General features: G+C 35.8%; 1 protein-coding gene across 8 annotated transcripts in view; it reads right to left on the bottom strand.

Annotated features, from left to right (window-relative positions):
• GPHN (gephyrin) overlaps window positions 1-16487 on the bottom strand; it is a 414033-nt gene that overhangs the window by 27489 nt on the left and 370057 nt on the right. For all 8 annotated transcript variants that reach the window (XM_090271004.1, XM_090271010.1, XM_090271006.1 and 5 more), the window contains one exon: window positions 810-897. In XM_090271004.1, coding sequence (XP_090127130.1) covers window positions 810-897 — 88 coding nt within the window. The remainder of the gene's footprint in view (window positions 1-809; window positions 898-16487) is intronic.

Below are 16487 nucleotides of genomic sequence, written 5' to 3'. Positions count from 1 at the left end.
ACAATCTTTTTAAAATTTTCAGTTCAGTCATTAATATGAGATAAAAAGAAACATGGAAAGGGATTATAGACTGGCAAAACATTTTGTAATCTGACATGTCATTGTGCCAAAACACAAGGTGGGTAATTGTAATAAAGTGTATTTCACTTTCATAACATTATTCAGTGGACCCAATAAACATCATGAATCAATATATTTGAATAAGATATATAAATTTAATGATACTGAGATATTCAAATTGCAATTTTATAGGACTAAGCATATACCATATGCAAATATACTGTCTTATAAAAGCCTATATATATTTATATCTATGTTTGTATTTTATACTCATCATTATTATGATTATGATTATTTGTCAAGAGGGGCAAAGGAATACCTAATCTTTCCTTTCTTCTATGTGGGGAGCTAAGGATTCTTTACCAGGTTTAGAATATGTGGTGGGGGAGGTCATCTTGAATTAAAATATAAGTAGAAGGAAGGATCTTGGAGCTTTAACTTAGGGGTAAATATTACATATAAGGCAAGCCCTAATGTACTAAAATTGAGTGAACAAAAAGCCAAAAATCTCCAGGGGGAGATCAAAACCATTACGCAAGTTGCGGGATTTTCCATGCTGCTCCTGAAGGAAGCTTTCTGACCTAGATTGCACCCTTTTTAGAATGCCCAGAAATTTCTGAAGCCCTATGGATTTTTAGCTTTGTGGGAGTCTGGTTATGTACCAGATATTTACCAGATCATATGCAGTTAGTAAACTGTATGAAAGTATATCATAGTGGATAAATTTCCATGAGCCCCATTTTTCATACCTTTTCCCCCATGGATACACCCCCTGATGTGATGATGACATCAGCACGACTGATACCCTCATTCAAGGCATTGAGTAAGTCATCTGGGCTGGAAAAAAATAAAGATGAATACATTAACACACAAGGGAAATATTTTAGACATAGTGCCTACTTAAAACTAAACCACATTTCTCATTGAGTAGGCATTAACCTGAGTACAGCACCATGTTCTGTATGAAGTAGGAATCAAAAGGGTCTCTGCCCAACAGGAGCATAACTCTTATTGTGGAGAAAGAATTGTGAGTACAGAAGTAGTGGCAACAGGTACTTTCACAGTATTCCCCCCGCTTTTATCTAACAAGGTAATATAAGAAAGGGAAACAATGAGGTGTTGGTAGGTTTTCCAACCATCCCAGGTTGCCTAGGAATATCCCAAATTTTGTATTGATAGTCACATGTCCTAGGAAATAGTAGGCAAAGTGGGATAGTTGTTTACCCTAGTGTTGGAAAGATCACATAAGGCTCTTTACAGAAAATATGATTTAAGTTAGGTCTTGAAAAATGAGCTGGATTTTTATAGGTGGAAAGGAACGGGAAAGACGATTAGCCTGTGATGAAGCCTGTGGTGTTCCTAGATCAGTGGAGAAAATAAATTGTCTAGAGTGAAGGACTTGACTTGAAATAAGTAGGATGGGGGATGGGGGTAGGACAAGATTTTGGAGGGCCTTCAAGCTCAAGAATTTGGACATCATCTAATAGGAAAAGGGTGTTCCCAGTAGGTGTTTCCTGGGAAAAGAAAGGGTAGAGAAAAAAAGAACAAGGAAAGCAGAGACCATATGAAAGATTCTGAGGGTGTAAAGGGACAGGATGAATATTAGGGGCTGAAACGAGGCAGATTCTTGATAGTCAACTAAAAAGACAAATGCACTAGCCCCTTCGACTGAGCAGGTCAAAGTCATGGGATGAAAAGATGGAGTGAAATCAAGGGTCTTATCCTCTGGATGTTAGAGGTTTGCAAAGTCCTAATTTGAGATTGATCAAGTGAGAAAAAAATAAACGCCAGGTGTCAGGGCTTATGGAAGGTAGGGAAGGCAGTAACTGAAAAGGAATGTTCAGTTACTACTTTTAATCCATAAGGGCAACTGGGCAATGTGTTCTGCACCTGCATTTTCCTCCAAATGATGGAGTACAGAAAAGGAGCCTTTTGAGGAATATTTGTGCAGGCTACACCCTTGTTTTCTAAAAACTTCTTACCCTTTGGGGAAAGGAGAGGTGTTACCCTTCCTCCCCCTTGGACATCTAACATATATCTAAAAGGGAGCAATCCCAGCTTCTGATTTTTTAGTTCTTGCTTTTAGTCCCTTTTGAGGCCTGTTTTTGCTCTTGGGTTCCATGAGATAAGACTATATCTTCCCATAAATCCCTTCTTAGCTTAAGTTAGCTTCAGTAGGTTTTTGTTAACTTGCTGTCAAATATCTCAATGAGATAGCATACGTTTTCTCAAATCTTTTGTGGTAGTGAAGTTTGTTGAAGCAGAAGGGAGAGGAAGAGGGGAAGAAGAAAAAGAAAAAAGTTGTAACTAGAACATCATTTCATTTTTTATCTCGGGGTGATATAGGTAAAGAGAGGAACTTGAGATTTACCAGAGAGGCTACCTTCACAGGCTCTACAAGAGATAAGCAAGTTGGGAGGTGGCAGAGCACAGAGCTTAAGAGTGTGAACTCGAGTCAAGCTGCCAAGTTTCAATCCTGGTGTTACTATTTGCTAGATGTAGAGCCTTGGACAAGTTGCATAACTTCTCTGTCTCAGTTTTCCGTCTATAAAGTAGGAATAATACAGAGTTGTTATGAGGATTAAGTGACATAATACATATGCAAGTTTATGGATGTAAACTAAGTTTTAAGAAAGGTTAGTTGTTGTTACTGCTGAGGTATTGACAGATGTTCATCATACAAACATACCTAACAACCTGGCCAAGTTCAACGTTAGCATGCTTGGCATTTTTTATTCAGGAGAATATCCATGACTAACACAGATGAAAATCATAAAGTGGGCCTCGAATACATTCACATAGCTATAAGTATAGAGCCTAAATGGCTCAATAGCAAGATAGTCTGCTTCCAGACTGAGTAGTTTCATTTACTAACAGGTTCTCTTAACTGAATCTGGATAAAGTTCTCCTTCTCCTTAAGCACCGGCCTATCCATGTGTGTAGTGGGGGTTGCTTGGCTCTGAAGAGTGAACCCCCAAGGAGAAGAGATAAAAGTAAAAGTTTGAAAAATGGCTTTCATGAAGTTCAACCTACCAACATAGGGACCCTTTAAGTAAAGTCATCCAGTTAATTGTTTATGCAGCCAAAAACATACCCAGGTATTCAACGAAGGCAAGGTCTATGTGTAAAACATAAAAAACTTAAAAAAGATACCAGTTTATTCTTTTGTGTTGAAATACCATAAGATATGCATGTGATGGGTTCCTGACCACTGCCTGCCTTGTTGGATCATATTTATCATTAGGCTGAGTCAAATGGTGGGCCTGTGGAGTAAACGGGAAAAACATTACAAACACAGGATTATGTGGAACGTGGTTCAGGTGAATGGACAATGAATATTATCAACAAAATACAAATAAAGAAACATTAGCTAATTTCACCAGTCTTAGTATATCATTTATAATATGTTAACTCTACAAAGCAGCAGTGACACATACATCATCATGTATTAATCTCTGTAGGGTGGTAAAGGTCCTGGGACAGGCTAGTTGATAATTGCAAATAAATATACTTTTCAGTAATTTTTTTTTCTTATTCATTGCTTTCATATTATCTGGGACATATTTTCTCCTGTTTTTTAAAATTGCAGTCATTAACTCTCCACATAAAAATTTCTAATTTGCAGAAACAACTAAAAGGGATTTAATACTAAATCCTTAATGTAATTTCTCATGTTTCAAAGAATATGCTCAATGCTGCTTTCTACTCTGTGGCTGTGGGTTCACAAAGTCATTGAATGTCAAATTTGGAAAGGTCTTTGGGGGTCATTATATTGGGTACTGTCCTACTCTGTCTCTCTTTGCTTTTCTCTTCGACCATACTATGTTGCATGCTTCTGGCATCTGGGATCTAGTAAGTGATTTTGGCTTAGAAAAGGGACAGCTACCAATATATGGCAATAGTCAGAGGATCTATTGTAAACTCCATTTATGCTGCATGTTATATTTCCACTTGCACCCTCACAACCTGTAAGGTAGACTGGACAGGTGTTATTGTGCCCATTTACAGAAAAGGAAAGTGATATTCAGAGAGGTAAAGTAGTAAATTAAAGGTAGAGCGGTAAGTGCCAGAGCTAGGACTAGGACCTCTGGCTCTTCCTTAAGTGTTTGTTCCATCCCACTACCTAATCAGAGGGATTGTCTAGGTTTTTCCAGGCATATGACATGTCATACAAGGTAAATTCTCATGATAATGAACTCTTGTTCAAAAGCATCAAATAGAGGATGCGAAGGCAGCAGGTCTGGGTGACTGGGAGAGTGAATGTGTGGACATATTGGTATAAATCTGGGCAATGAAATAAACATGACTATGAATTCTATATTCAGATGGAAACTAAAATAGTTTTGATTACATATAACTTTAGGGATCATTTACAACTCACAAATTTGCTCCTTTTGTGATCCATATACTTTAAACAGTGAAATATTTCCAACATAAGATAATAGTATAATAAACACCCATGTATCCTTCTCTCAGATTTGACAAATAGTAATATTTTCCTGTATTTACTTTATATTTCCTCTCCCCCAAATTTTTACTTTTAAGAAATAAAAACTGAGTTTGCTTTCTAAGACTAAGAGATTATACTGAATAATGATAAGAGGAATAGGTAATAAGAATGATAAATAATGTATATTATAGTAGGATAAAAACAACTCATGATTTTCTCAGTTTTGTTAAATAAAGAGGTCATAGCATATCCATTTCCTCCAAGACTGAAGAATAGAACTACAAAGCATTATAATCTGATTTTATGTCATATAATGTGAGCTTATATTATATAATGACCTTATATGCCTTATATATATTTATATATATATTGCTTCTTATATCTAAGATCAATTAATATTTAAGAATAAAATTAATGACAATAATACTCATGTTTTAACAAAACAATACACTTTAACACCTATGTATTAATTTTATAATTCTATGAGGTAGGCAGGGCAAGAGAGGGTACTGAGGGTCACAGGAGGTAGTGACAGGTTCAAGGTCACCCTATGTTCATTTTTCTATTCTTTTAAACTGTAGTAATATTTACATTGTGAAAGACATTTTGTTATACATAGTATACTTTCAGATAAAAGCTATCATTATCTAAATATATAAATCATATTGGTGTATGTGAAACAGTGATGATTAAAAAACAACTTACACCTTTTCATGTTACTTTTTCTTAACAACTTGTACTTGTAAAATCAGAAATATCTTCTCACCATTTCCACTAGAGGGGATGTAATAAAAACGCTTTCTAGGTATATATGAGTAGCATCCCTTCTCTCAAAGAGCAGAGGGTCTTAAAAGGGATATTGTCATATCATTTAATTCTCCCTCCATTAACAATCACAGTTTGAATTAGATTTGGATGTTGATTAACTACTTAACCATTTATTTAAAGATAAATCAAATACTAGCATTAATCTTGATTTACTAACACTTTTTATCCATTTTCACTTAAATTATTAAGTACCTAATCCATTGTTTGCTCAAAATGCCAGATATTATATAAAAGCATTTTATAAGAGACTTGATTTTATACTATTTTCTGTACAATGTGAGAGAAAATAGAACCATTAACTGCAGGCCTAAGTGTCACAAGGTCTGGAATCCAATTTTTTCTCTACTGCTGAGATAACTCTGAAAACCTATCTTTTTTGGGGGGTCTCATAATCCTTATTGTAAAATGAGAACATTTAGACTAGGTACTCTCCGTCTCTAACATTCACTGATTTAAAGCACTTGAAGGAAATTGGGATCCAAGTTAACAAGGTATCATTTTTAAGTTGACCAAGAAGTCTACCTAAAAAATACTGAGACTGTCCATTCCAAAAGGCTGGGAAAGCCCAAAACTTTACAACTGAATGTCCAGGAAGGTTTGTTTTTATTATTTATTATTTTTTAAATTTCAACAGAAGACTGGCAGCTAGCCATTGGTATTTTGCCAGTTCAGGAGTTGTGACTTTCATGCCTTTTATCACTTGTGGTCCTCTTTTCTCCTACAACTGCACTCCCAATGGGACCTAATAGCTAGCTTCCTGAGGGCAGAGGGCAAATAGAACTCTTAGTAGGCCAGGAAAATATCAGCAGTTTAAGATGCTGATATTAATTTGACGGGAAGAATAATAAGCATAATATTTAGAACAGCTCATGCTGAAATAAAACTGCTGGGGAAAATATATAATTTTAACAAAAACAACAAATAATTAAAGCACTAATGGAGATTCACTTACAACATTAAATGGATGTTCTGGAACAAAAAAACATAATTTTCAAATTAAAAAATTTAGCACATGAAGGTGAATATATCCCTGTTGAAAACTCAATTAATGATCTGGAAGACCAAATGGCAGAAATATTTCAGAGGAGTGTACGAAAATACAAAATGATAGAAGTCATGCAGGAAATAAGATCTCGAAGGACAGAGCAGAGGATGACATATTATTATTAGAAATTCCATAAAGATTAAAAGGAACTGATGGAAGGGGAAAACAGAAGAAAATTTTATTTATTTGAAAAGACCTGGACTTGGAGATTGAAGAGTTTACTGAGTTCTGGCAAGGTTGGATATTCAGAAAGTATCTAGCCATGCAATATAAAAAACAGACATTTACTGAAGATATAAGATACATGAAACATTGCACATGGGACAATGATGCCTCAGTCCTCTTCAAAGTAGGCTCCTTGGGATCTCACACAGTTCTCCCAATCAACATCAGCTGCCCTGCTGTATTTTCCTGAATCTCATCCACAGTTTGAAATCTCTTCCCTTTCAATGGTGATTTTAGTTTTGGGAAAAGCCAGAAGTCACAGGGTGCCAGATCTGGGCCGTGGGGGGGGGGGGGGGGGGTCTGAGTCACCTGGGTGATTCGATGTTTCACCAAAAAACTCTGCCTGTGATGTGATTCATGAGCAGGTGCATTGTTATGATGAAGCTGCCAATCACCAGTTGCCCATAGTTGTGGCCTTCTGAATCCAAATAGTTTTCGTGGAGCAATGTTCAAGCTTAACCCAAAATTTGATGCAGATTCATTGCTCTACTTGCTCAGTCATTTTGAATGTGATGGCCACACAGTACACATGCTCACTCAACAGAGTCTACCACCCCCACTGACTAGTACAGTGAAGTCATCATTGTTCAGGCATGTGCATTCCAGCTCACTCTCCTTGGCTGCCAGGTTACATCCATGTCTCACAAACTGTTCTTGTTACATTAACAATGGCTGGACTTTTTTCCAGATAGACTATATATTAATGTCCTGGTAAAATTTTATAATTTCAAGGATAAAGCGAAATCTTACAAGCTATCAGAGTAAGATCAGATTTACCAAGAAAAAAGAATATTGGCTTTGGACTGCTTATCTACAATGCCAAAAATATAAAGCAGTAGGGTAACATCAACATACATCCTACATCCAGTCAGATAGCATTCACCAATCAGGATAGAAGAATGATATTTGTGAAAATGCAAAAATTTAGAGAATAATCAATAAGTAGTGTTCTGGAAAAATGAATCAGAGATTTCAAGATAGGGGAAGAGAAGAAGAAACACTAGTGAAACACACACACACCTTTATATAACTATATATAGCTAAATCTAAATATATAATGATCAAATAACCTGAAAAATTATATGTACTATATATGAATTTCCCCAGGAGTTGTAGAGACATACGGCAAAAGAAAACTTAATAACAGCCTGGAATTAAGAGCATGATCACAGCAATATTACCTAAAAGTTGAGGGGGTAGGAGGAGATGGAGGACGTAAAAGTATTCTAAAGGTCTCACTGGTGTAGGGGGTAAATAGAAGAAATGGGAATGCCTTGTAGGAGGGATACAGTTAGCGTCTTTGTAAAATATAATAGTGGAGAAATGAATATTTGATTATGAGTATCAGAAATTGGAAGGAAAGCATGAGGATACCATAGCAAAACTTCCAAAATAATAAAGTGGTAAAAGGAAGGAAATAGTATCTGGATCAAACCAACATGAGGAAAAAAGAACAAGAAAGAATCAACAAAGCCGTATAAATAGTAAACATAAAATTTAACATAAACATAACTATAAAGTAAAAGAAAACATCAAGGGATTTTTTTCATAACAAACTTGATGGTAAAGCAAAATAAACTTGATGCCAGGATCAGAGTTACATAAACTTAAGACAGATATGAAATTGAGTTTTTTTTTCTTTAGCTCAAATCCCATTGGAATGTTGTTTACAAGGAATATACTTAAATATGAAAGACTGAGAGTAAGCGTAGGGCAAAAAGACACCAAGAGGCAAATGTAAATAAACAAAAAAGCAGGAGTGGCAGTTTAATGTCAGAGTGGAATTTCAAATTAAAAGAACAAAAAAGGATAAAGAGAAGCAACAAATTGTGATTAAAGTCAAGTTTATAAAGACGATACAATATATGACTGTCTCACAGGACAGGGTCTCATTTCATCTAAGCTTTTTGATTGTGCTGCCAAATCCCTGCACATTGTAGGAACTCAATAAATGAACTGAACAAACCCTGGTTTCTACTCAATCTTTCCACAGTATATTTGGGAATGAATAGCATACAATTATTACAACTATAATGATATTACAGACAATAATATAGTCTGTGGATGGAAGAGAAGATACTATTTAACAATTATATAATCATAAATAGTACGTTTTTTGAAAGGTCGTCATATATAAGAGGGAGTCACTTTATTTGGTGTTGCTCCAGAGAGCAGAATTAGGACTAAGGAATGGAAGAAAAAGTGATAAAGATTTTAGCTCACTGAATGGAAAAACATCCTTATCATAACAGCCATCCAACAATAAAATATGCTGCCTTATGAAGCAAATAAGATCTTTCTCATTAAAAGCATCAAACAAAAACCTAATGGCTACTTAGAAATCTTCTCTAACACCTCCAATGGTGAAAGATTTGACTAAGAAGGACGTTCCTTTCAATTCCAATACATTGTAATCCTATGGAAATAATGAAATTTATATAAATACAATGAGTATTTTCTATTCACACATAGACAAGAGCAAGAGGGAGAAACTGACTTGAGCACTGCAATATAATAATCATCTCGTAGATCATACTTTTCTCCCTTTCACTTTTTGAGCATCGAGAACATTCAACTATTTGACTTGTGTAAAAAAACATCTTTTCTTTCCAAAGCTATGACATTCACCTTCAACCTGGGAGATGGCTACCAATAAGAAGAACAACAGTCTCCCTAGAGTTCTAACTTAATCAGATGTCAAAGAAACTTAAAGGTAAAAGAAAGGCAGATAGAAGAGAAAGTAGAAGTATGTCTCAAAATAAATCTATCAGAGAACATAGGTAGCTTTCTCAAAAACTTTATGTATAAATCAGTTACTGTGAAGTAAGAATATGTCAATTTCTTATGTCAATGATACCTTTTGACTATTATACCTTTTCAGACGTACTTTTATTTCAGGATTTTTGCTTTGAGATTTAAAAAAAAAATTTACTTACTTTTAGAGAGAGGGGAAAGGCAGGAGAAAGAGAGGGAGAGAAACATCAATGCGTGAGAGAAACATAGATTGGTTGGCTCTTGCACATGCCCCAACTGGGGACTGAATGTACCTGCAACCCAGGCATGTGCCCTGACCAGGAATTGAACTAAAGACCTTTTGCTTTGAAGTACAATGCTCAACCAACTGAGCCATACAGGTCAGGACAGGGTTTTTTGCTCTTTAAAATTTGTATCTGCCTTAAGTTACCCTTATCCTGATTCCGGTGTGTGTGTGTGTGTGTGTGTGTGTGTGTTTGCTTTACCATGAAGTCTACAATAAAATTCAAAACCAAGACAGAGCTTTTATCCAAGTTTAGATTTTATGTATTTCAGACAGAGCATTCAGAATGCAAATGCAGTTTTATTTTTAAATATTTAATATAAACACACAGATGGACAACACTTGTTAATTAGTTTCCTGTTTCATCTGTTATACCAACTGTGAGCTACATCATTTCAAGATGAGTGAAGATGACAGTTAAAGTAAGAAAAAATTCTGGGATTGGAGGTTAAGGAATAATGGCAGTTGATCATACCAAAAAAAAAAAAAAAAAAAAAAAAAGTTAAGGGCATAACCTAATTTCTTCAGAGGTCAAGGATGAATTCCTCAAATACAAATATTTTCTAGTGCCTATGTCACGTGTGGAATAAAACTACATATCACATGTAGCCATCATTTAGTTCTTCTTCTGTCCCACTGGGTGTTTAGGCACTGTGGAGTTATATAAAGACAGAAGAAAGCATAGTCTCTGACCTTAAGTTGACAAGGTAGTGTGGAAAACATACAGCAAAAATTTAGAAAAATGAATGAAATTAATATCACTGATTGAATTCAAACATATTAATAAAAATAAAAATAAAAATGCATGTAAGGAGAAATGATATAAATGTTGAGTGGGACAAAATAATTAACATTGGTTTGAGATAATTTAGGAGAGGCTTTTTAGAAGATACTTCTTATGCAGGTCAGTAAGAAAACAATTCCTAAAAGTATAGTAAAACCTAGAGGATATTCTTAGAAGAATCAGTAACATCAATTCTTTTTTTCTAAAATTTTATTTATTTGTTTTTTTAGAGAGAGGGGAAGGGAGAGAGGAAGAGTGGGAGAGAAACATCAATGTGTGGTCGCCTCTCATGTGCCTCCAATTGGGGACCTGGCCTGCAACCCAGGCATGTGCCCTGACTGGGAATCGAACCAGCGACCCTTTAGTTTGCAGGCTGGTGCTCAATCCACTGAGCCACACTAGGCAGGGCAACTCTTAAGGATTAAGAAAGTCAACAGTAATAGTCACTAAAAAAGTCTGTCACTGAGAGTAGGAAGAATATTCTTGTTATTAAACACATGCTTGTTAAAATAGAACAAATATTTTTGGTTAACCAATAAAGATCAGAGAACTGCTGATAACTGGTCAGAAAAGAAATGTTATGTTGACTCAAAAATTAAACTTTGCATTTTGAGCAGAAAAGGGCAGCAGGCAGTTTATAAAGATGACAAGAACCAACTAAATTCAGATCAAATTCTCCCTGATAATTAGAGATTTCCACTTTTAAAACATTAGGTAAGCACTAGGAAGTTAGCATATGTTTCATTTACAAACTGGAAGATGTAAGGCATAGGGCTTTGCCCAAATAATCACTGTACTGTTAAGTCTATCTTGATAATTTCTGCTAAATGTGCCAGTTTTATAAAAACCCTATTTGCTATCTCAGTACTTACTCCCCTTCTGTTCAGGCTTTAATGTGAAGAGGCAGCTTCACAAATTGGCAGTAGCAGGAGCAGGCAATTCAAATCCAAAACACCACCTATGACAGAGCCAAGCAAGCCCAGCATGACTAGAGTGGGGCAGGCCTCTGCGATGGCAGTTTTCCAGAATGGGAACCCTTTTCTTCATTATGGGAATTTCCCAGTCCTTTGGGCCTTGAAAAGCTAGAAGGCCCAAGTCAATAGTTTGGAAGCTATATTACCAAGCTGTTTTACAGCTCATATAGAAATATAAACAGCTCAATAGTTAAAATCAGTTTTAGGAATAATATAAATTCAACAAATGCTAGACGTCATTTAAAAAGATTTCCCTAAGTGGATTCTACATATCTGGATCATGATTACTGCCTGTTACATTTCAAGAGGTAAATGTGCAACATCATCTGTTTAAGTCTGAGGTAGCAGCTCCCTAACTTTAAATTAGGAACTTCCTAACTCATTTGGAGTTCTGTTCCCATCGCCATCTTATATTTCTTTTTCTTCAGAAAATTAAAACGAATCACCCTGGTTGCAAAGCTTTACCTTGCACCTTTTATGAAAACGTGTCTTAGTCACTAATGCAGTTCTGTTGTCAGTGCCATGCTTTCTGGTCTGTTGCTATGGCTAAGGTTTTTGGACTCACTTTAAGGGACCCTGTAAGATTCTTCTGGACAATTACACAGTTGGAAGTTTGTAATTTCCATGGAAAGACAGGGTGGTGTAGGAAAAAATGGTAGGACTGTCTATTCTAGGAGATGTACTCCCCCCTAAGTACTAAGGACATAGAATTACCAAAACATCTTGTCCTAGGCATCATGGAGCTGAAACTCTGGTGGGAAAAAAAACCACCCTGGCTCAATATGAGCAAACGCTTTTTCCACTTTGTTTAGGCCACAAAAGGTAGTTATTTCTTTAAGAAATTTTACCAGTAAACTGAGGGAAAAGGAAGAAAAGCAAAAACAGAGGTACACAGGTAGCCAAATGACCAATATCGTGAACAAGTCTGGCCACAGTTGTTGTGGTTAGCATATGTAGTAATCTGTGCTTATTTACCTCCCCAAACACCCTCATTTGTCTTAGACTCCTCCCCCACAGTAGGGAAACAGTAGCTCATGTTTCCTTAGGAGGCCAGGTTATTGAACCAGCCAGTGGGAAAAGAAAACTAGAGCATCTACTGACCCATATTCTCTCCAGCTAGTGTTCAGTTGGTTATTCAGGATGATTAAAAAAAAAATTAGTTATAATTCCAGTTTGATACTGGGAGGTGGTTAATACAGCTTCCACCTACTCTGCTACCACCTTGGATTGCCTGCTACTGACCCACATTCAAGGTCGAAACAGGATGGAGCTTAGAAGTAGTCTATCCCACATATGAGTGAAATCAAATGGTTCTTAGCTTTTTCTGACTGACTTATTTCATTCGGCATGATATTCGCCAGATCCATCTATGTTGTCACAAATGGCAGTATTTCATATTTTCTCTGGCTCAGTAGTATTCCATTGTATATATGTACTAAATTAAGAAAAGGGGTCTAACCCTGTCAATTAACAACTAATTTGTACCAGTTGGAAATCTGTAGGCTTGATTAATTTTATGCTCAGGCCATATTCAGGGTTCCCTTCTTTCCTTTTTCTATGCTTCCTGACATGTATTGAGTAGGCAGCTACCATGCGCTGGCACTGTTCTAACTGCTGAGAACAAAGCCACGAACAACTGGTTTTATATGCCTACCAGCAGTTGAGGATGGCAGTTGTCTTATTTATCATTTTACCGCTGCTATTAACATAGCTTTGCATATGGAAGACACTCAACAATGACCATAACATGAATAAAATAAAAATTAAAAAACACTCTCAAATAACTGTGGTATGTGCCCAGATATAGTTATAAAGATATTCATCATTTACTTACAGTTGATAAAGATTAGAAACAACCTATTATCTGACAACAATGGATTATATAAAGAAATCATATTATACTTTATACCAGAGAATAATATGTAGGCATTAAAATAATATAGTAGAGTATTATGTAATGATATGAACAGATGTTTATAATATAGAGTAAAAAAGGTTAAATGAAAGTATGATTTCTTTGTTTTCTTACACACACACATAAATAGTATACATGCATAGAACTGAAGAATGGAAGAAGAATAATACTGGGAAATGGAATTATGGGTTAATTTCTTTTTTTCGAACCTATGTTTTCTAAATTTTCTTCACTGAACATTTATTTATTCTGTTATAAGATTAAAAATTTACATTAAAAATGTACATCTAGGACAATGGCCCAAGAGGTGCATAATAAAATTGAACCAGGAATAAAGAAAGATGATCATGTTATCCCCAATTTAAACTCTTCCAATGTCTTAATAGTATTAAAAGATATCACGCAGTCAGCACAAAGCTGACTTTTTCAGGAGAGTCTTTTTTGAATAGGTAGTTCCTAACTCACAGGTTATGTTTCCAGAGTGTATAGAATTGGTTGTTTGGAACCTGGAACACATTTCTATAAAAAACAGTAATATAGAATAGATGGTGGGCAAGAGTCTAGTGTAGTTAAAAAAAAAAAAAAACCCAAGCAAAACTCGATTTAGTTCACAATGTTACTAATATATTGTTGAATTACTAGCCTGAATTTGGAAATAAGATGGAAGATAGAAGAAAGAATGTTGAAATGTAAAACATTTGTTTATGGTATCTTCCCACCTACCTTGCTATGTAGTTCGTTCTTCCTGTCAAATACACTTTTTGCCAACCCCCCTGTATCTTGCTATACTGAAGTTCTGATGTGGTCTTGATCAGGGTTTTCCCTGTGCCTCCAAGTTCTAAACAATTTGCTCACATTCATTTAGGACAGCAGATTTACTGAGATGCTGATGTCTGATTTGAACAAATTCACAATATGCGCAGAACTCTCTCAGGTAGAATACTGTTTAACAGTAATGGACCTCTAAATATTAGCTTATCAGAAAGTATAGCAAAATAAACAGAACTCATTTAGCTAGTGTGGAGGATAGCTGGGCTTAATAAAACACTTCTCCTAAATAGGCTGGGTCATGAGGGCCAAGGAACAAGGAGATTAACTGTCTGCTAAATTGTTCTTGCTGTTTGTTCACGGCTTCTTTTTAACTCAGAAAGCTTTTTCTCCCTGCCCTTCTCTTAAAGTAGTGACAGACGAGCTTAGATCGTGAGTAGGGGAAGGATAAGAATAGGGGTAGCCATTTGTGAATCTGGGTCATTTGTAAATTGAATGAATGTAGGTCTGACTACCAAATTACCATATATTCACATTGTGTGCACTCTCTCTTCTCCGTCTCTTTTCCTCTCTCCTTCTCTCACTCCCTCTCCTCCCTATAGAAGATAGTATGAACTTGATATAACAAGTTATCCAGAGGTAATGAATGCTGCAGAAGCAGCCCCAGCAGTTTTGGGGGGAAAAGTAAAAGGGGAGAGGTTAACAAAGAAAAGGGGCTTTTGTATTTATGCAAGGGAGAGTAGTCTACTTTACAGTGAATAAGAAGCATTATTTAGAAATCTGGAAAGTAAACCTGAACTACTGTAATAAGTCTTCCTGCCATTTTCCCCACTTCTATATCACCTAACGATCTCAAATTACTCAGGTCCTTATAATTTATTCATACACACAGTCAATATTTAATTAAAAATTTAAACTTAATTTTCCTCTCTGGATTTTGAAATATTCACAGCTAGTATCTACTTAGGAGTTTTATTCATGAAAATGGATATGGCCTATTTAGTCTATTAACCTTAATATTAATGAATTGTGAGTGCTAACCCCAGTTCAAAGGGCAGCATGGTAGAGCAAAAAGAGAAAGGACCCTGGAGTTAGACAGGCCTGGTCTGGACTCTTTACTCTGCTTTTTGCTAGTTCCATTAGTATGAACAAGCTATTCAATTTTTTTTGAGCTTCAGTATTATAATCTATAAAATGTGGATAAAAGATACTTATGTGGCTCTGATGTTTCATGAGGCTTAAATAAGACAAGCAAGTAAAAGAATGTGGTATAGTTCTATATAAGGGTGAGCAAAAGTAGGTTTATAATTGTATGGAAAAATATATAATACAAGAATAAATAATAATACAAGAATAAACTGTGTTTCGGTACTCACAACTGTAAACCTACTTCTGTGCACCCCGTGTATATATAGTAGATACTCAGTAAAGATTAGTAAAGACTGAGATGTTTGGAGTGAGAAGGCTTGAGAAAATAGATGTGGATTGGGTAGGGCAGAAACAGAGGAGTGGAAAATAGAACTGAAAACTCCTTTGTATTAATAGTTCTTACTAATAACTGTTTTTAAAATCTCTGTAATAACCAAGACTGGAACAATGCCTGACATAGCGTAATTCTGCATAAAAGCCTGTTGAATTATTAAAGTATGCTTACCCATATATAATAAAACCTCAATTCTGCCACAGGTATATACTTTGCTCCTTAGAAAGATCATATTAGTAGCAGAATAGATGGTGAGTTAGAGAGGAATAAGACTTTGAGGCAGGGAGACCAGCTAGGAGGCTAGTGTCATATGTCTGGACAAAAATAAATGGAGCCCCAAACTAAGCCAGGCTGGTAAGGAAGAGATGGGAATGTAGAGAAGAAATACTGAGGAGGGAAAAATCAATGGGCCCTATATGTATATAGGAATGAGTATAAGAGAGGAGCTATAATAACTTCCATTCAGATTTCTTTTCTCCTGGGTGGTGGTAGCAGTCACTGAGATAGAAGAACTAAAGGAAATGGAACAAGATGGTAGTGGGGAGAGGCATTGAGAAAGGTGAGGATAGTGAATTTAGTTTTGCATATGTTGAGTTTGCAATGTATATTGAATTTAAAGATGTATCTAGTGAGCAGGTGAATCTAGACATGGAACTCAAGACTAAGATAAGATTTGTGAGCCACCGGCATAAGAAATTAGAAGGACAGAAAGCCAAGAGTGAGTCATATGGACACCTACATTTAGGGAATGAGCAGAGGAAGAGGGGCTACGAAAACCAAGAAAGGATAAACTACTAATGAAGCATGGAGAAGTGGAAATAGTGTATTGCTAGAGAGGAATGTATAATTGTGTTGAGAGAACTAACAGCTGGGGTTTGCAGGCATTTTATTTGTGCTCACAGACACACACTATTTAAA

Source organism: Furipterus horrens, unplaced genomic scaffold (assembly GCF_987537825.1).
Source record: "Furipterus horrens unplaced genomic scaffold, mFurHor1.1.pri manual_scaffold_3, whole genome shotgun sequence".
Classification (NCBI taxonomy): domain Eukaryota; kingdom Metazoa; phylum Chordata; class Mammalia; order Chiroptera; family Furipteridae; genus Furipterus; species Furipterus horrens.
The sequence above is the reverse complement of the archived record's forward strand: the minus strand, read 5'-3'. Positions and strand labels throughout refer to the sequence as shown.